This window comes from Battus philenor, unplaced genomic scaffold (genome assembly GCF_028537555.1).
Source record: "Battus philenor isolate CCGP_79_NKW_IND1 unplaced genomic scaffold, ilBatPhil1.0.hap1 SCAF_21, whole genome shotgun sequence".
Taxonomy (NCBI): Eukaryota; Metazoa; Arthropoda; class Insecta; order Lepidoptera; family Papilionidae; genus Battus; species Battus philenor.
The window spans coordinates 6,315,845-6,336,744 of NW_027181684.1; the positions used below are offsets into that span (position 1 = coordinate 6,315,845).

Genomic DNA, 20,900 nt, shown 5'->3' on the forward strand with positions numbered 1-20,900 from the left:
TACCATACTATCATTACGAAATTTATTATTTCTAAAAGCAGTGACTTATGAATAGGGTTATACCATATAATAATTGATAGCAAGCTATACATTCACCTTTTTAAAATGTTTACATCTATAACTAATCATCCTGTATAAGAGAACGTTGTCATTAATTATTTGTTGACTCCGTAGTACGTAGAACAGTACATTAGACGCCATTTCCGTCGGAGTCTGCGTAAAACGAGTGAAAGAGTTGACCTAGTTGTATAATACTGTCTGTGTACCATCAACTCGTTACGTGAAATGTACATAAGAAAAATGAATATTTAAAAATATGTTTAAAAAAAAAAGGATTTGTCTTGCTAGTTATGTAAAAAGTACAATACGAACTTTGCCACTTCCTTCTTTGGTTTGAATTATTTGTTTTGAAAATAGCTAAATCTATTTACACATAAATTAGATATTTGAGTTTGTGATTCAATACATTTAAAAATATAGCTACGGGACATATTGCTAAGTTTATCTAAGGATATTCAATTTGTAGTTCCTATTAAAATATTAGCAATTATTAAGTGAATAATACGTATATTTTTGCTAAAGAATGTAGTTACGCCAGTTTAAATATTAACTACCAGAGTCATAATAAAATTGAAGGTGTCAAAATACATTCAACAAAATTTAAGACGCTTGAACATACAAAAAAATCGATTTATTTTACATATCCTTAAACACTATAGATGAATAATTTATGATATTCATTTTAAAATATGCTAATTTAACACAGCGATAAGTAAATACTTCTTTTTAACATACACAATCAAAAAGGTACTGGCACAGTGAATACTTTAATAATTAAATAAATTTTAATTCAACTCTAGTGTGAGTACATATGAGAGTTAAAAAGATAATTTGACTATTTAGTTTTGCTTAATGAGTCATTAGTTTGCGTTAAGACGTAACACTGGCGACATACTTTGTAAATACGTAACACTTGTAAGGAGCGATAGTGAATAGCTTCCACATAATCTCGGTGATCTCATTTGATGATTATACAGATACATCTGGATTATAAACTTACAAACAAAAATTATGTACAGGAAGAACATCATTATCATATCAGCCGAAAGATGCTTATTACAAGACATAGGCCTTTTTAAATCGCCACGACGACAGGTCTTGCTCTGCTCACATTCACCAATTACCCCCTTGTCAGTCCACTTCATAGGGGGCTTGTTCACGCCGCGTCTACAGGCTCGTGAACCTTTCTTCCCCAACGACCAGACCAGTTCTAACATATAATATAGGAAATCGATTGGCAATACAATAATTATGTAGCAAAACAATAATTATGTATGGAATATATATGTAATACATACCCGACGTTTTCTATCCTTCAATGTAACAAATAGTTGCTTTAAATTAATTCAAAGCACTTAACTTGTTTATTCCTACGCACTTAACAAAGACAATCATAATTAAAGCTAAACACTGGTAGTTGCAATCATCCGAAAAAAAATAATTACGAAGCACTAGATGGTTGTTTACATCCGACGTCGCGGCGTCGTGAGTCAACCGACTCTCCTTTGTTTATTTACAACATAACGTGACGCGTAAGTGCAGGAGCCGATCATGACAACGCAAGTGGATTTGTGGTTTTGTTAGCGCATGCGAACAGTCGCGGCGAGCGCCCGGAGACGACTGAGGAGAAGGGGCACGGCGAGCGCACGTCAGACGCCTTCATATTTAAACAAATTAGTTTAGTTGTACATTTATAAAGAATTAATGAGTTTTTATTCGGAAACAAATCCTCCTTTTGAAACTATTATTTCAAATGCTGAGTCAATCACTTTAAACCATAGACATAGTTAAACGATAGACTACCGCTTAGTCTTCCAAAGATAACTACGATGATCGCTCTTGCGCTGCCCTTATCCAGCGACTTATCGTTACATTGCCTGTTATAAAATATCAATATAATAAATTCCTCAATAATTCCAATAAAAATGGAAATAAAAAGAAAAAAACTGATTTTCTTTTGTAATCGAATAAATTTTATGTAGCAATTTGCAATTTGTGTAGACCGCTTCCGACCGGTCCTGTAAGAAATTTATTGGGTAGACCCATGGTTAGCAGTTGACCTCTTGCGATTGAAATGATGAATCTGTGTAATAGGTTTAATAATTATTTCTTTTATACTTTAACATACATTTTGTAGAAAACAACGTGGATCGATAAAAATAGTACATGAATTGTAAAAAAAATTAAAATTAATTTGTAACGAATTAGTATTCTTAAATATTTGTAAACATGGTCGTTAACTTCTCGATTTTACCTTTATTATGCAAATTACTATTATCGGTTATAGGTTTACTGATCAATTAATCTATTACATTTAATTCTTGAAGTCATTTAGAAGTAAAATGAAGGCAATAAGAAATGATGACTTCACAAATCACCGTTAACATTGCGGACATAAGCACTTTCGCCATATGCAAAAACTAAGAAACAATAAGGATAGAAATGACCGACAACGAGCGCGTGCATGCTTCCTGCCGCGTTCGTTATGGGTATCCGATTGTGGTGAGCGATGTGACTCAAATGCAGGAAATGCTTTGAAACCTCGCGTCGATTGATATACCTTAACAGTAGCTGGCGCCACGTGATACAGTTTGTGCGACAGCTAGCTCTGGCGATTTAACAATGAGCCAATAAAATGTCACAGTTTCTACACGATACACCTTGTCTTCTGTATATTACGAAATAATTACAGCATCAAATTTAGGAATTTGAGTAACTCAAGTAAATTCAATTTAACTTTAAACAATTTTTTAACAAAACATTCATGTCTTCATGTATATGCTATGATGAAAACTGTTATAACAGTAAACCTATTCTTTTTTAAAATAAAAGTTACTATAATTAAGATCATTACAGCCGAATTAGAATTGATCGGTTCAACTGTAAAATAATTATAAAGAAGCGAATATCCGAAATTTTATCATACATTCAGTTTTCATACATTGTATAAGCAAGTTGAAGATGCAGAGCGCAGACCACGTAGCGCGCAGAACAGAACGCTAGTGCCTCAAGGTTAAAGAATGGTGACCACGGATTAGCAAACCTAATATTCTTATAACTTCCATCCACAAAATATACAGAAGAGCTTGTTAAGATCGTCGGAAGACACAGAGTGCAGTTCGCTTCCAATCGATCGTATCGGAAATATATTGCTAAGACCTATCCACTGGAGTATCTACGACTACATGATTATGATTACGTTTTACCCAAATTGTTGTCGTTTTATAAAATAAGGGCTTCTTAAGAAGCATGAAACATGTCGTTGTCTGACGTTGTCTGTTGTCTAGCTTTGTTAGCGCGTTAGCATTTAGTTTCACCGTGAGCTTGAGAGCTTTTTCCAGAGCTTTGGCTCGAGTTGCTATATTACATGAACGCCGCCAAGCTCTTAGATCGCGTAAGCATATGTTTTGATGAAATGGTTTACCGCACAAACTTTAACGTGGGCTGTCATTCAATAAGCATAACGTAAGGAGGGTAATTGAATAGGTCGACCCACGATCCAATCCGTTGCTACTATCAAATTATAAGACAGGTAGAACGTAGTCTTCGGATTTATAAGATGCAGTTGGGCCCTTATTATAATTAAATGAGAGTACGTACATCTGTACATCCGGCGGCGTGATAAAAATGCATTGCATACAATTAGTGTTATTTGCAGCAACTGGAGCGTGAGAGGAATCCGGTGTTCAGTAACGCACGCGCCCCGCAATGCCCCGTGACCGACGCCACGTCGAACGACAGCCAGCCCCATACGTACAGATTGAATGAAGGCCCGTCTGTTCATTCATATACATTATACATTACAACTTCATGATTTTATTCATACAAAAAAGCCGCTAAAAAGCGATCATGTGTTTCGAAGGTGAACAGATAAGCCATAATCTGTCATGAATTTACTATAGTTTCTGGAAAAACGACCACCTTTATCAATATAATGATAAAGAACTTGTATATTATATATTCATAATTAATTCTGCTTTAGTAAGTTTTGGTCTAGTAACTATAGCAGTTAGGGTTCTTGTAGTCCTTATTATAACATCCAGAAGATTCCTTAGGGTTTTAGCCGAGACAAGTATAATTTACCGTTGTTGTAATCACAAAATTAATTAATACACTGACCACAAAATAAAGGATTTAAATTACAGAGGAAAAAAAATGCTATGTATATTTACACCCCTGACTACTTGTTATTTCGGCATTACTAAATTTTGATTGGTTGAGAATGCTTTTAAAGCATTAAGTTATTACAATGTGTAAAATGAGTAAATAAATATTTATATTAAACATACGTGCGCATGAAAATCAATTCGATATTATTTTTTTAATTACGGCCGTGACGAACAAGGAAACGATGTAGATTATTCAACTTGAATACTTGTACAATATAAGGACAAAATGTCAACTACTGTTGAAACAATTACCAAGTGCGGTATTACAAGATGTCAGCACAGCGCGCTAAAGCAATTACTCGCGAGGTAAACCGTGCTCGTGGATTTAGATCTACGTACGTCGGAAACTTGCGGGTGATGTCATCAGGCGACCTCTTGTGTAGTTGCCATTATGTATTATGAATAATATTTTATGAACTTGAATGTTGTGTATCAAGGGCTTTCTGAGTCATATTCGACGCACTTACGACACTTACAAATTCGTCTATTGATTAGTTGGATTTTTTCAACTAATTCTATTAAAAAGGTAATTCGTCTTTCAAGTATGTCTGAAGGCGTCATTCCGAAATGAAAGGAGCGGTTACACTTTTACAAATCATGGCGACACGTAATGCACGGCATTATAGCATAATTACAATGTTTATCAAACATGGCCTCTTCTTTATTTCAGCCAAAGACGTCCACTGATGGATAAAGATCTTCCCCATATCCAATAGAACCAGTTGGAAGCAGCCTACATCCAGCATTCTACAATGACTTTGACAAGGTTGTCTGACTACCTATCTCCACATATTCTCCATTCCAGAACATTCCAGGTTTCCAACCAGTCTGACAACAAAATGTTTTATATAACAAATATGTCTCTGGCTAATCAAACATAAAATGTGGATAAAATCAGCATAACCTAATAGCCAATTGAGCCAAGCTTGGCCCTTCTTTCTCATACTAAATATTTTTCATATGACAGTCCAAGTCCAGGACTAGGGATATCCACCTAAGAGTTTATCAGACTTCCATTTTAGTGAAATAAAATTGCAAAGTTTAAGCTTTCCAAGTGAAGCCATTAATTTCTGTAAAGAGGTTTAAGCTAAGTACCTACAGCATTCTGTCACCCTAAAATTGATATAATAAATGCTAATTTGTAAACAGCATTTGTCAATATCAAAAATCTTGACCAAAGGCAAAGTGGTTATAATATTGTTGACATTTTCACTAATTTTTCTCAAAAAATACTCTTTCTAAGCAACAATATTGTGTTAATTTTTTTTTATAATTTTCTTTATTATGAAGTACCCCGTTGATAATAATAGTCAAAATTATTAATTACTTCTACTCTGTGATTTTATTTTTTAAACAATTCAAGGAGAGCCTTGAATTAGTATGAATTAGTATTAGAATTGAGCAAAATTTTTTGGGCAATTTTTCTTTCAATTAAAGTAACCATAACTAAACACAACAAAAAAAAAAACATTTATATTACACTTTGTAAAATCTACAACAAATATTTTAAACACAATAAGGAAATATGTAATACCTGTATATTATGTATTTCCTTAGTGGTTATAGGTGTGAAAGTTTTAAAAGTGAGAATATATTATAGCTCAGTTGCTGTTATTTAAAGTATGGTAAATACTCCAAAAGGTTTCTGAAATAATATAAAATGTAATGTAGTAACATTTTTAAAATTTGTATTATTAAACTTAATTATTGTTTACTACTTATTCCTGCGGCATGGGTAGGTCCCCCTCCAGGAGACTGACAATGTATGTTATGGTTGTGGAAAGTCAATGGATGCACAGGACAGGTCATTACAGTGATCTTTGGGAGAGGCATATACCTGGCAGTTGGCTGCCATCTTGAGAGAAGATCTCTCTATGAAGACTACTGTCAGATGTTATTGGTATGACAAATTCCAATAAAAAAATAGGTAAATTTAACATATTTCAGTTATCAAATTATAAATAGCAGATAGAGAGAGAAAATAGCTGTAAAAGCATTCAGGATTTCTGATGATAAATAAGCTATACATTCACCCTTTAAAACTTTTACATCTATAACAAAATAATAGAGAACAATAAATGACAATGCAAGTAGTTTATTTTTCAACAGTTTGTGGCAGAAGACAGACTTATATATTATCTTGAAAGGCTAGATTCCTGTAATACATAGGAATGAAAAATACATGACATTCCGATATTGATAAATCAAAGCATAATTTTTTGTCATAAAGCTTTCATAATATTTTTCTTATTGACAAGTATTGTTCAAAAGATATGTATTATTATGTTATTGATTATGATCATTCGGTAATTACTTCTACTAGAATGATGGTCTACAACTATAAACTATTTAATTTTATTTTAAATATTAAACCTTATCAAGTGGGACATACAAAGTGCTACAAACTATTTTCGAAAATACTCTATCATTAATTATGACGACAGTTACTATTGAAACGAACTAATCTGAGTGAAGGCCAATAACAATAGTTTCTTTTCCCACATTATAGAAAACAAGTTTCTTAGTAGCATATAACATTCATGGGAATCTAAATTGTTTTTTACGATTTAAAGCAATAAAATGTCATGTATAGTGACTAAAAACCCATTATTAATTCTACTAATACGCCAAACTATACATAAATGAACACATATATTTACTGCTCTTAAAAGAAAATCTAGAGAAAAAGTATGTTATGATGTTTTACATAAGTGCAAAATCCGGTGGCAAAATACTACTAATACCAGAAGAAAAATTTTACTCAATTTTCTTAAGAGTACTATTTGTTGTTTATTCACTTTCGAATATTGTTTTTCATACTAACCAAAAAAATTGAAACGCTTGTATAAAAAGGCAGACAGTTCATTTAAAAGTCATCCGCCTACAACTTCAGATACCCCAACGCCGTAATAAATTATTAGTCATGCGAATGAAATTAATTTACATAAAACACTCACCACTCAAATGTACATATTAAACTTTGATGCAAAATTGTTAGTTGATAGTCTTTAATTCATTATTCAATCACAGCACTAACAATTTAACACAAATTCACAAACACAACACATACGTCACTTGGTGCCGTCCGCCATTTTATAAATTTATTTTTAGGCCATTGTATTTTGTTGCCACTTGTTAAGTCATAGTTAACACACAGGAATAACAGTATTACACACAGCAGCGATTTTTTTAAATAAATCTTTATTACAAGATATTTCGGACCATTTCGTTATTTGCTTACGAGAACTGTGCTTAAAATGATAACGAACAAAGTCCTAAAAAATAGACTAATTTGAAACTTACGGACCCATCACGCACAATGAGTTAGTTGACCTTGAAACACAACTCATGGTGTATTTGTTGATTTATAATGATTGTTAATATCTTAGTAGAAATCCCGTTGCATATAGGTTCACCAATATTATAGAATTGTGTTATGGTAACTTTTTATTCATATTCCAAGAGTAATACTTCTGAATACAGGTGTTTCAGTAAACAAATAAAAAAATGTGAACCTTTATTTATTTTATTAATGCACCAATTTCTGCACGCCTAGCCATATTCGGCAACACTCACACCCAGTGACAGTATGATAGTATTATAACTTTTGACATTTGTACTTGTAGTGAAATTTACACCGGTAGGCTTTGTACAGTTCCCAAGATTTTTGATTTTCTCGTTGAATTAGCTTTTTCTAAATTATCGCAATAGCTATAACGTTTAATGTAAAATGTCAGGTATGGCACAGAAACTCCATTTAGGCTTAGAATCCTTTAGGAATCGCATCATAAAATATAGCAAACGCAAATCTTTTAAATATGGATTGCCTTTTCTAATTTTTGTTGTTGGTGGATCATTTGGCTTAAAAGAATGGACTCAAATAAGGTACTTATCAACGTATAAATTAGCAATAAAACTTTAATAAATATTTTTTAAGTATTATATTATGTTCATTAATTAAGGATTTCGGACAATAAAGGTCACAATCTTTACTCTATACCTTGTCTCTCACTTATTTACCAAATCAAATTTTAAAACTTCAAATGGCTTCATCACATTGGTGTATGTTAATAAATTTTTAATTTTATTGTAAGTGACAGGTAAAGGAAGCAGGTAATTAAGTAGTTGTGTATTAGTTATCAACTAAAATATTGCATAATCAATTTTCAACACTCTTGGGTATCCTCAAATTGGAAGCTAAACACATTTCTGAGCTACAGTCCAAGTTGTAGTGCCCTATAAGGAGCTTTTCGATTTGATACATAAGTAACTTACCTTGGCATGTAATGATAGGCATGATCTAGGCTCCCAAATAAGTGTAGATACTTTATATCATTTGTCCAATACAAAAAAGAAAAAAACAATATTAATACAAGAAAAATGTTTTACAGATATCAATTTTCAACTGTAAAAGGTGTTAGTAGAGAAGAAGCGGAAAGAATGGGCCTACATAAAGCCAAAGAAGTAACTTTAGAAAAAACTTATGAAGAAATCCAAAAATTGGATATTGACAATTGGGAAAATAAAAGAGGACCCAGGCCTTGGGAAATGAATGAGGAACAAAAAAAATAATTTTTGTTTGTTAGCAGTGTAAATATTATATATTATAGTGTAAAGATTATTTAGGATTTCTGTGTTAAAATGTTTTTCTTTTTACTAAATAAATGTTAGTAAAATTTTTGAGTTTTTAACTATCTCATGAATGTTTCTTTTTGGCTGTTGTAACATTTTCCTCATAAAAGAAATTTGTTTAAACACCATTGATGTAGAATGTGTGGAAAGGTCATGATTATTAATATTTTGTTCCATTATCATAGCATCTACTTCAAAAGTTATGTTTACCTCAAGTTCTTACGATAAATCTCATAAGTTTTTTGAACTGTTGAAGTTGAGATCTGAGAAAGTATTGTCTTTAGTCTTAGTTACCAACAAGACTTCCATAGTACACAAAAATTTCAGAAATGTAGATTCTTTCTTGTCACTAGAATATGGATAGAAATGAACATTCAAATAAAACAAACACGGTTGTGATAATATCTTTTTTATTTTCAGAGTATTTGCTGTGCAAGTTTTAAATGAATATGGTTATAAATAAGAAACATTTGTGTTTTGTTAATAAATTAAATAATTAGTTTAGGTATTTATTGCATTTAACATTATTTCTTAAATCTAAAATAGCAGTTGATTGCAATCAAGTGGCTGCTATTTCACATATGTACTACAAAGTATAGTTTCATTTTATTTCAGTGCATTCTGTAAAATGATAGATTGAAAGTGCATGTGCTTATTATAAGACATATCAAATAAAGCATGATTAATTAAGAGCTGTGGATGTAAGTAATGCAACACCGCGCTCGTAGAAGGCGTGTGGTTCTTGGCCCGGTGCGATTGGCAGCCTTACAGTAAATAGTAGCTCTGAGCGTGCGCTGTTCAAGTACACAGGCAACGTTAATGTTTGCCCTCCCACTGGTGCTTCCGGACCGCTGAAATTTTATCAAATTAACCATTAATATTTTTGCAGAGCACTTCCAAAAAGTGCAAACTAAAAAAAATATATATTTATAAGTTTATTATATTGGGAATCAGGCAAGAAACTCATTGGTTACTCTATTGACTCATAAATATTTATGTACATATAACTTGTTTACTTAAATTTCATAGTTTTATTAGTAAATATAAAAAACATGCATTCAAGTTGTAAGTCAAATTTACTAACCGAACCCATGTGAGCACAGTAAGAGGCAAATCAACCATGATTGTGTTGGTGAGTAGTAATCTGTTGCCTTTAACAGTAGCGCCTTGAAGTTTTAGTCCAGTTACTGAGAATGACCACTCCGTCTGTGCATTCTCAGTTGGAGTTCCCGGATCCGGAATAGTCACCTGAACAAAATAATTATGTAATAATTAACGTTATATCAGTAAATATATATATATTTAAAGTATAAGAAGTTTATTATGGAATATACTTTTACATTAAAATTCTTAAAATTTCATTTCTGATCTGAATTGGTGACTAAAATGATGAACTACATCTGCTTATGCGCAAGCGGAAAATATTAAAAATAACTGACTAAATATGGAAACTATTATTCAGCCTCTGGTTGTAGCATACAATTGATAAAACAAAAAATGTTGATGCCTGAAATGCGACTATATAGATAAATAAAATGTTAATTTTCGTTATTTACAGATATATTTTTACATGTGTAATTATTTTTTGTATAAATATGTGAGTACTTTGTTTTATTTTCGCTGAATAAAATTTACAAACCTGCAAGTGTAGTTCTTCTAATGACCAGGAGTTAGCTTGGGCCACGCATTGACGTGTTGCAGTAATATAAGCTTCTGGATTCAGCAATCCACCAAGCCACACTGGGATACTCTGTATAAGAAAGTATAATCTGTATAAATATTATATTTGGATCAATTATAAGTTGTAATTAAATAAACTAGATAGAAGATAACAAACTGACAAGACGGAAATTACATATAAAGCCCCATTGAGCCACACTTGACATTGGATGTGGTAGGATAAGATCAGACGTGCTGAAACGAAAAGGTGAAGAGTGTTCAGTCCGCCAAATCTTAAGGCAGAGTCTATCAGTTTTATCTATATGTACATAAAATTTACGCTGTTTTAAAATATTGATATTTTAAATTATTGAATATTCTTTGTGTGCAACACATTAAACTCTACATATAAATATAAAACAAAAGATTTAGATTTGTGTATTTAATATGCATATGTGGGTACCTGTAAACGTTTGGCGCCGCGTTCTGCCACGGCGTTGGAGACGGCAGCGAGCTGCTGTACACGACGTGCGAAGTCTCCCGCCCATTGCTGGACCGTGCACCCGCGCGCCACTGCGTAGCGCCGCCACGACGCCGGCAGCATGCCGCGCACCAGTGCGCCAACCATGCACCGCGTCTCGTTCGTTTGCTTCATCTCACCCTGCGGCAAAGTTATAACCATTTACTACACAACCTACAATATTTAAGCTTTCATAACCTACAATATTATTCAAGTTCCTAGTCTATGATAGAGTTTAAATGTAACTAATAAAGAGGCTTCGGACACGATAACAAGTATATCATAATTCAATTTATCAAATTAAAATAAATTAAGCTTAATTCTTTAGAATTATAAAAAGTCGATTCTTTATTGAATAAGTATCATTATTTCTGTCTTTATTTATAGGAGATTACCAATGTACAGGGTTATCACAATATCTCTGAAACCGCGATGCTGAGATTTAAAATTGGGTAGAAAGATTCTTAAAATCCTTGTCGTCAAAGGACGCCATCAGCAAAAACAGGTGACTATGATATTTTTTCAGTGTATTTAATTAGATGGTATTTCACCTGGCAGATAGAGATCACGTTTCTGAGGTCGTGCAAAACTTGCTGCAGGAGCGAAGCACCAGCCGCTACCTCGCGCTCGAAGAACCGATACAGAGGGTCTTTGATGTTTTCCACAGTACGGCGCAACGTCTGATAATAAAATAAAATAAGAATTAACATGTGCAAAACAAAATAAAAAAACAAAGCTAGAGGTTTAATTATTAATTAAAATACTGTTGTACATGTATTAGACACATTGAGAAGAAATATCAACTATACCAAAATTCACAGCAAAAATCCTTTTTGATTTCTATTCTATATCTCCTTAGAGTAGTCCCAGCATATGTGCAACAAATTTATTTATTGTTACTTGCAAAATATTGTTTTATTAGTTTTTGCATAAAGCCTTCTGCATGCTTATCGTACAATTGGCCGCAAAATTCGTTGACATAAAGATAATAATATAGTTTTCTGAAGAAGTACATTGAGGTAATGTTTAACAGACATTATTATTAATTATATTTTTAAAGTTTATTTACCGTAACTACCAAAGACAAGGGCACAGGAAACAAACTGTGCTTGAATTTCTTAACAAGGGTTATTTTTATAATGTTACCGGGAGCTCCTGTGGGAACAACTGCAACCAAGCTGTGGCAGTTTGGTGGAGAGTCTTCATCCAAGCCGGTCTGCCATCGCCCACAACTACTATAGCATCTGGTAGATAAAATTTTAGAAAGTTAAAGAACTTGGACATGTAACATGATCATGGGTTGTTGAAGGTAATTTTTGTTAACAAACTTACTGGGATCATCTTGTGCGGCATTGTAAGCAAGCTCCTCTTCATCTTCCAGTTGTTGCATTTTCAGCAACTTAGACACTAAGTCACTTCCTTGGGTGGTCAGCAATACCTATTTTTTAACATTTGTCAGTCAAAGGTGTAAAATCATACATATAAACTTGGAAACCTTCTGAGTAAATATCAAAAAGGTTCCCTATATAATTCACAAAATATAGTTTTGTTATATATATGGATAAAGACTACATAGTCTAACCTTCTCAGCATTGTTAGGCAATCCAAGCCATGAGGGCGTCTGCCGGTCGGAGAGATCCTCAATCCACTTAAGGAAGTGGTCACGACGGTTACCGTCCGGCATTGTGATATGCCGCTGGTTGCCGCTCGCCTGTACAGGTTTACTTTGTTAATTTTAAGAAATTTTATTTACAAAATCAAACAATAAGTTATACATTTGTAACAAGGAGAAATCTTCAAATAGTCAAAGTAAAAATATTTTACGTAAAATAAAACATTTTTTAAATGATGAAGACACAATTACTGTTTTTCGTGTTTTACTTGTTCACCAATGTTGGTGACATCCCTGCATATACAAACTATTATTTAAAATATATGTTATAGCTCACTTTAAAAATATATATTTCTTTATATAATTATTTTACTTGCTATATACTTACAAGCCCAAGTAATGTAAGATCAAAATAAAGATAACTTTTTTTTATTTTTAACAATATGTTACATTCGTGTGGAGAAGAATTAAGCAAATTTTAAAGAAATGGCTAGCACATGTACATCATCTTAATAGCAGGCACTGTTTAAAGTTACCATTCTGCAATTTATTTAGTAAAAAACTTTTAAAAATATATGTGATTAATGAGACTTAAAAGATAGCTGTTTCTAGCGAGAATATTATAATTTGATTGCATTTTTATAGGAAATAGGAAACAGCAAAATGTAAATCAACCCATAACATAACTTACCCCATCCACATTAGCGACGAGAGCAAAGTCTGCTTCGAATGACTTGGGCGTGAAAAGTTTGCAAAGGAAGGAGTGTAGCAATCGCTGGTCGAATAAATTGTCGATCTTGCCTCCGTAGATACACTGTGACAGCAATGTCACCAGAGCTTCCCACGGGACTTTCTCAGGGGGCAGATTCGTACGGCCCTGATTTAAAATGATTTTTTTTATAATTATCTTCATCTGCATAAAACTCACGTAAATCTTTTTGAAATTGAAAGATATTGCAGAGATTCAAAATAAAATTTCTGATAAGATTTATAAATTTAGACTAAACACAGGGTTCAACAAAAATATTTATAAAATCATGTGATTGAAAATGATTTCATTATTTAAATCATGGCCCAAATAAATAGCCATCAAAAGCTTATAACTAATTGCTATTAATTTTAAATATTTTAATTTTTAGGGAACTAAATATAATAAAATAATTTGAAAATAGGTAAATTGCTTGCATTAGCAACAATAGCATACCATGGCTGTAGCATCGATCCAAGTATCGAGCGTGTCGCAAGCTACACGCAGATCAGACTCATTGAACTCGTAGTATTTAGCCCAACCCAACGGTACGTAGCGGAGACGCTCCTGTACTATGCCTAATAAGAGTGTAAACCACATCAATATTAATAAGTTTAAATAAGAAATAAATTTAAAATGAAATTTAAAGAGCAAGTGATGTCTAATTACCATGGAACCAAGCCAGAAGGAAGTATAATCTCGCACGTTCGGAAGGTGGTTTCATCATGCGAGCTGCTGGAACCTGTAAGTGAGTATATTATATTGTACATAAAAAATGGACACTGACAAGTCGTTCTAAAAAGAACACTATTAATGGAAAAATATTTTGTAAAAATATATTAATACTTACAGTGGCAAAAGTCCTAAGCAGATTTGCGCGAATACCGGGAGGCGGTTCAAAGACAACAACTCGGCCTGCACGTAGGAGATTGACCGGCAACTTGGGGCTGATCTCCGTTGTAAGGAACAGACGGAAGTTGGGATGAGGTTGCAGTGAGTGGAGCTTTTTCTCCAGCTGCACAAGCCAGACAGGAGCCAAGTGGACGTTCTTAAGCATGACCCAACTAAAAGAAATGATAATCGTTAGAATAAATGATTACTTTGATCACTTACCTTCATCACACGACTTATTTTAATCATTTGGTTTACAAAAAAAAAGATATATTACTGATGTGTGCACTTTGGAAATTTGTCATAATTATGACCATACTAGATATACAACAATGGTTATACTACAATTTCACCTTACCCAAATTGGGCCACGTCACAAATACCATATTTATTTAATAATCTTTTGACAAATTTAGCAATGACGGACTTTATTCTTTTAGGCATTTTTTACCAGTCAGCTCAAGGTGGTGAAGAGACAATGAGTAGGCAGGTGACTAATGTTATAAAAAGTTACGAAACAGTACTACTAGATATAGTTCAAAGTTATCAGACATGTATCTGGGGTTTCAGTAAATTTGCATATTTATAGATATTAGTAATTATAGATTGGAATTTGAAAATAATTACCGTCCAGTCTTGCACGCAGTGTTAATGGCTCGCTCGGCTTGGTTGAAGCCTTCCGCGGAACCGATAGCGATGCTTGAAAGTGGTTTATTTAATTCTGTTGCCATGTCATCCACTCGACCTAGGAATTTAAATTACAAATTTAAATCATAGAAGTATTTTGTATGTACAAGATATATTCATTTATCATACTTATAAAATATATTTTTTATTCAAATACATGAGATTTTTGGGAATGCGGAAAATAGACTCAAATAAAGAAGGCCCTTGATACCATTAATGAATTGGTTTCCGCCATGTGGAGGGGGAGGGCCTGCTTACCCATGGTGAAGCTAAAAGGAATGTATATGGTTAACCCGAAACATAGAGCTGATGGCGAGTCCCCTCAAAATTGTAAAGCATGGTAGATTCCGTTCGCCTCGGCTTTTATTGCAAAGGCGGAGTCGCGAAACGAGATCAGTATTGCGACATACAGCTCTCTCTACACTCTGCTTATAATATATGCTTAGATATGCATATCGCTACAAATTTAACCATAATTTTTAAAGCGTCATATAAATTTTACCGCTGGCGTCATATCCCGGCACGGAGCAAAGCAAAGCTGGCGTGGTAGCATTGAGTTGGCTCTCGGTGATGGTTGCTAGATCAAGTTCAGTTTCTGCTTTGGACATGAAGCTACTGCCCAGTACGGCGGCGACCAACTGCGTCGCAGCAGCGATAACCCGGTCGGGGCGGAATGCCTGTGAAAGCCCCCACGAAAAAATAGTTTTGGATTTCTATAAAATATATTCAAACGATATTTATTCATTCGGATTTTTACAATAATCATAATTTTTTTGTAGGCCTGCTTGATACTGTATTAATACAAATGTTTACACAAAGACACATACTTTTAAAATATGCACAAATTCATTTAGATATTTTAAATTAAAGATGACGGTGGCAATAATTTTAGATGTTAAAGTTAACAATAATAATAAAAATGATTACAAATCGCGTCATAGAGTAATATATAAAAGTAAAGAAGAGGTAGTCTAATTTAAAACAATAAAATGACTCGACAATTAGGGTAGTGTTATTGTTACCTGTATGAGCAGTAAGCGATACATAGCGAGAGAATGAGGCGCGGGTGGTGCACTGGGTTCTGTGTCCCACAGCGTGGGTACACACTGTTCAGGTGCCGCTTGCGACAGCCAAGCTGAAAGTTCTGGAAGATCCGCTGCTTTTTCTAGAAGACGGCGGAATTCTGGAAGCCTACATGAAACAAAATTCATTAAATTTAAATAGATCACAAATTAAGTAACGTTTAAAAACAAACTATATTCAGATAGGATAAAATAATTATATGATGGATATGATACAAGTTACTCTGTGCAGGGTCTGAGTGCAGAACATTATGTGCTAGCGACTAGATCTCTGTGTTGGAGAAGTAGTTTAATTGTTAAATAAATGTCATATGTTTTAGTTATTATACACAAATAAATGACGAGATTTTATTTCTAGTTTTTTCCGCTGATGTGGCAATTTGAGTAATTCGACAATTACATATCACAATTATACATGAACTGTTTCCCTTACAAAAGTTGAGGATTGCGTTTTTGCAATTATTAATCTCTCGGACTGAATAAACTGCCCATTGCGTCTAACGTTGCCTACTATTTTATTATATATTACATGTGTGAAAGCATGTTTTGGTGATTTATTAAAAGAAAGAACTTTTTTTCATCAAAAAAATGTTAGAAGTTACAATTATGTTGCGTTAAGGTTCAAAAATATGTATAAGAGTATAATATGGTAGAAAAGTAAATAAAGTGGTAATCATACATATATGACAGAGTATTAACTCCGAAAACATTTTTAAAAAGCATGAAGTGGCAGCATTGTTGCACAGCACTGACCTCACAATTGTAGTTTTGATGATTACTTGGCATGGTGAATCTTACAAAGAAAACTAGAATACGAATTGTGAAGCATCGATAGTGTGGCCGTTTGTTTAAACAGGATCTATCCGTGCACGTGTGGCATTGGCGCCGGTAAGTCAATTGACAACGTAAGTGATTAAGCAAAATATTAATTTATAAAGTTAATTGACTATCTGTACGAGTCGTTGCACCGACATATATCTTCGGCTATAATTCCTAGGTATTAGTAATTCGTAGTTATGAGTGTATAGTACCTGGAGCTAAGCCGTGCAGCAGCGTCGTGCTGCTGGTGCGTGAGTGGGTCTAGGGGCTCCGAATTGGCGACAAAGCCCTCCTTGCCACGGAGGAACACACCGAATTGGCGCTCCAGGGTGTCTTCCGCGCCTGTACCTTTCAATTGTATGCGGCACAACAACAGCGCGAATGTCAATCGGTCTGTGTGTAGCATCCCGCGCGCCACGCGCTCGTAAACCGCCTGGGAAACAAATACATTATGTGGTTTATAGACAATACATATACAACAACAATAAAATATATACATTTTGTTGTCGTTAAATTGTTTCACTTCTCATGTATAAAACATCGATGTTAAAAAAATATCTAGGTCTAAACTAAAAGTTACTTCGTTACAAAGTTATTAATCGTGAATAAAAGTGCTACCGAAACCACGAGAAATGAAGAAATAAGGAGGCATCGTAAATATCGTTAAAATATTTAGTATTAGAAGAATAAATTGCCCTTAAGGGCAAAAAGAGACGGATATACATTATAATGTAAAAACAAAATAATTCTACTCAAGTAGCTGACATAGACATTGACAAGTTGAAGGTGGTAGGCCACAGAACAGATGGCTGCTGACGCCTTAAGGGTCTAGAGTGGAGACCATGGATGTCCACCCATCTCCAAAGTGGAAGTAGATCTTGTTAAGCTTTTCGGTAAATTCGCTGAATACAGCTTGGTTCTAACTTTTCCTTATTGGAAATCTATAGGAGAGGCTAATTTATGTGTAGCAATAAAAAAATAAATAATATACCGTGAACAATTCCTCTGTTATGGTGTTCAATCGCGCCGTGTAGTCGGTGACTCCGTTGAGCAGTGGACACACTAGCACTGAACTGAATATGTCTAGGAACATCTTCAGTGAGTATTGGTATAAGAAGTGCACTTGGTTGAGCGATTCCATTGTAAAGTAAATACTGCTACAAGCCTGTGAAATTTATATTAAATTATTATGTACCTCTTGTATTGATGTAAAGTTTCTAAGTATAAAAAAATTAAGGTTCACACAAGTAATAAAAAATTAGCTTTCATTATAACTTTTTTCAAAATCCAGAATTAAAATTTCAAATAAAATAAAAATCTAATAAATTTTCATGAACTTATTTATAAAAATGGAAAGATAACTTACTTGTGATAGAGGCAAATATTGCTGGCTAACGGTTTCGATTTCAGCTATAACCTTGTCAGTTTCTTCAACCTGTTATGTTATAAAAAAACAGTAATAACATTTATTAATTTACATCAGTGTTACAGAAATCTTTGATCTGTATAATTCAATCACAAATTCAGAGAGTTTTTTCGTTCATTGTGTCTCCTGAACCAGGCAATTGTAATAATTTAATATGAGTTTATTATGAGAAAGTGACAGTTACCTTTTGCCCAATATCATCAGCCTCCTTTTTAAGTGTTTCAAGTGTAGCTATAACAGAGTCGTCATCAAGAATTTTACCCTTAGCATCATTGAGAGCTTGCAATAACGACTTCTCAAGTTGTCTCAATCGGAGGTGGAATTCGCCTGCATAAAGAAATTAAAAGATGATTTTGAACATTTGGATTAAACTTCTGAAGAAAAAGAAATAATTAGATTCAAAATTCATTTAACTACAAAAAACTATTAATTTATGTTGTGTAAAAACATAATTATTTTTAAAACGCGTCACATGAATAATGTTATTGTTATTTATTAATACCATCATACAAAAAAAATATATTCGTCGGAAAGACTTATACAGTATGACAGTGCACTACAATCACTGTTTTATAAGTGGGCATTAACAATTGTAATTTAAAGATGCGTTTACATGCGTTTGCTTTTTCTAAAGGTTTTCGCACTTCTGTCTGGCAAATACAGTATCGTAAAAATACATATATCTATAACCCTGCCTAGTATGCCTACAAGCTTACTCAACCCTTTTTCTTTCTGGAATGAATCAGGAATCTTAGTTGTATAACTTCAATAAAGTGGTCTGTCACTGCTATACAGCAGTTTATCGAGAATCTAAGTTATTAAGTCCGTGACCAAAAAGAAGTAACATTACCTTGCAATTTGAGCAGATCAGATCGTTTGGTGTCTATGTCGGGTCGTTCCGCTTTGAGTACTCTGTGCAGGCACTGCGATTGCAGAGAGGATCGCGTCACGGTAAAGTTAACGAAGGTCACTCTCGAGCACATATCCGGAGGGAACTCCACTGTCGGATCCCTAAAATGAAATCATAAGCTATTCTTATACAATGTAGCATCAAAACTGCTGTACCGCGCCATAGATGTGCGCGGCAAGACAAGGGGCTTACGGCAATCCTTTGCAAAAACAACTATTAAAGAAGATAAATCAGATTAAATTATAAGTTAGGATTACATATACCTAAAGTATTTTTTTATTAGAAATCACTCTAAAAATCAATTAACTGACAAATTATTTTCGTTCATAACTTTTGTCTGTCTTCATTTATTTCATCACTCTTGCCCATTTACATCCCGGGATTTTATCAAAATCAAAGTTTTTTCTTTGTATATTCAACATTTCAACTATATAGTTATATAGTTAGGTAGAACTATATAGTATATTGTTATGTTCAATCGTAGTTTAATACTTGAAATTTTTTGTAGGACAACTTGAATGAATAATCAACAAAAGCTCTACCTTTGTTATCCCATGATTATTATTATTCTAAAAAATATTTTAACACATGCAAGCAGTTGTTTCCGAACGAGTATGAAGAAAACAAAATAATGTCAGAAATTATTGTATACTATACCTTGTACTGAGGAAAATGACGAAAGACGGACTAAGATCGATGTCCTGGTCGCCGAGAGTGATCAGCACTCGACCGCCAGTGCGTCGCAGCTCTCGGTTCAGCACTGGGTTCAGTATTGGATCATAGTTCTCCACATCCTATTTTGAAATTAGCACGTAAAATATGTTATAATAAAATAAGTATTACAAACAAATTTATACACTTTACAGATCACGTTTACATTGCACCCATGGTATGAATTCATTTGTCTTACGTACACAAGAAGTCAAAATATGAGATCATTACAATCATTTATATCTGTCAGTCTATAAAAACGTTTACATTAGGTCGTAATGCGCCTGTTGAGAAGAACTAACAAGACTCTTATTGTTTTAACAATTTTTTTCCCTTAAAATTAGAACCACGTCAATTCTAAATACTTTCATCGTTAACATACTCTGAAATAGAGTAATAGGTCTTTTGACAGAGCCTGTGCTTAATAAATCTCTTAAATTTAATAAGTTATACACTCTTTGATAAGTGATTCTGTGTTGTAATTAAGATCAGAGACAGTGAACACTTACTTTTACATATATTCATTCATCATTTAATATATATTGATGACATGGTAAATATCGTATTTGCTTTGTTATTAAGAAAACTACCCATAATGTGGAATGGAAATGTTTTGTTTAGATGTAGTCATAGTTATTTCAGTTAAAATAAGAGGTACACACACTAGTTTAAAAGTTGTTGGAATATTTTTATCACTATACAAATGATAGACATTTTATTTGATAGTATTATGTTTGTAAAGAAGTGAGAAAACAATCGTGATAATTTATTAGAATGACTTGCACTGACCTGAACGAGAAGTGGATTGCCGAAACGTAGAGCTGATTCTAAGTTCTTCCTAAAGGAATCATCGAGGAATGAAGTCTTGGTGATCTTGCGTTCGTTGAACTCTCGCATTATAAACTCCGTGGCCTGACCCGACGGGTCAATGATCAGCGGGTAGCGGTTGAAGCGCTAAAAAAAAGTTATATTTG

General features: G+C 33.5%; 3 protein-coding genes across 6 annotated transcripts in view; 1 reads left to right on the forward strand and 2 right to left on the reverse strand.

Moving 5' to 3' along the window:
- Positions 1 to 7,307, reverse strand: part of LOC137923271 (tyrosine-protein kinase CSK-like) — a 39,894-nt gene extending 32,587 nt beyond the window's left edge. Inside the window, exon 1 of one of the 3 annotated variants that reach the window (XM_068766468.1) lies at positions 7,187 to 7,307. The gene's annotated coding sequence lies outside the window, so the exon portion shown is untranslated. Of the gene's footprint in view, positions 1 to 1,358; positions 1,658 to 7,053; positions 7,156 to 7,186 lie in introns of those variants that run through there. The other 2 variants (XM_068766470.1, XM_068766469.1) reach the window with 2 other exon arrangements.
- Positions 7,308 to 7,811: 504 nt separating this feature from the next.
- On the forward strand, positions 7,812 to 8,907 carry l(3)neo43 (cytochrome c oxidase assembly protein COX16 homolog l(3)neo43). Its single transcript, XM_068766635.1, has 2 exons — positions 7,812 to 8,114; positions 8,621 to 8,907. Exons 1-2 carry the CDS (start codon positions 7,960 to 7,962, stop codon positions 8,799 to 8,801), a joined length of 336 nt encoding a protein of 111 aa, XP_068622736.1. The 5' UTR covers positions 7,812 to 7,959; the 3' UTR covers positions 8,802 to 8,907.
- A 392-nt stretch (positions 8,908 to 9,299) lies between these two features.
- The window catches only part of Dhc64C (dynein heavy chain, cytoplasmic), a 52,893-nt gene continuing 41,292 nt past the window's right edge, over positions 9,300 to 20,900 (reverse strand). For both annotated transcript variants that reach the window (XM_068766782.1, XM_068766783.1), the window contains exons 72-93: positions 20,716 to 20,880; positions 19,873 to 20,009; positions 19,156 to 19,316; positions 18,490 to 18,632; positions 18,246 to 18,314; positions 17,871 to 18,044; positions 17,092 to 17,312; positions 16,001 to 16,169; positions 15,481 to 15,655; positions 14,919 to 15,036; positions 14,251 to 14,464; positions 14,070 to 14,142; positions 13,857 to 13,978; positions 13,344 to 13,529; positions 12,623 to 12,751; positions 12,373 to 12,478; positions 12,187 to 12,284; positions 11,592 to 11,720; positions 10,984 to 11,181; positions 10,501 to 10,611; positions 9,946 to 10,109; positions 9,300 to 9,712 (exon numbers count right to left, since the gene is read on the reverse strand). In XM_068766782.1, the coding sequence (XP_068622883.1) occupies positions 9,544 to 9,712; positions 9,946 to 10,109; positions 10,501 to 10,611; positions 10,984 to 11,181; positions 11,592 to 11,720; positions 12,187 to 12,284; positions 12,373 to 12,478; positions 12,623 to 12,751; positions 13,344 to 13,529; positions 13,857 to 13,978; positions 14,070 to 14,142; positions 14,251 to 14,464; positions 14,919 to 15,036; positions 15,481 to 15,655; positions 16,001 to 16,169; positions 17,092 to 17,312; positions 17,871 to 18,044; positions 18,246 to 18,314; positions 18,490 to 18,632; positions 19,156 to 19,316; positions 19,873 to 20,009; positions 20,716 to 20,880 (3,231 nt within the window). In that variant the 3' untranslated portion in view covers positions 9,300 to 9,543. The remainder of the gene's footprint in view (positions 9,713 to 9,945; positions 10,110 to 10,500; positions 10,612 to 10,983; positions 11,182 to 11,591; positions 11,721 to 12,186; positions 12,285 to 12,372; positions 12,479 to 12,622; positions 12,752 to 13,343; positions 13,530 to 13,856; positions 13,979 to 14,069; positions 14,143 to 14,250; positions 14,465 to 14,918; positions 15,037 to 15,480; positions 15,656 to 16,000; positions 16,170 to 17,091; positions 17,313 to 17,870; positions 18,045 to 18,245; positions 18,315 to 18,489; positions 18,633 to 19,155; positions 19,317 to 19,872; positions 20,010 to 20,715; positions 20,881 to 20,900) is intronic.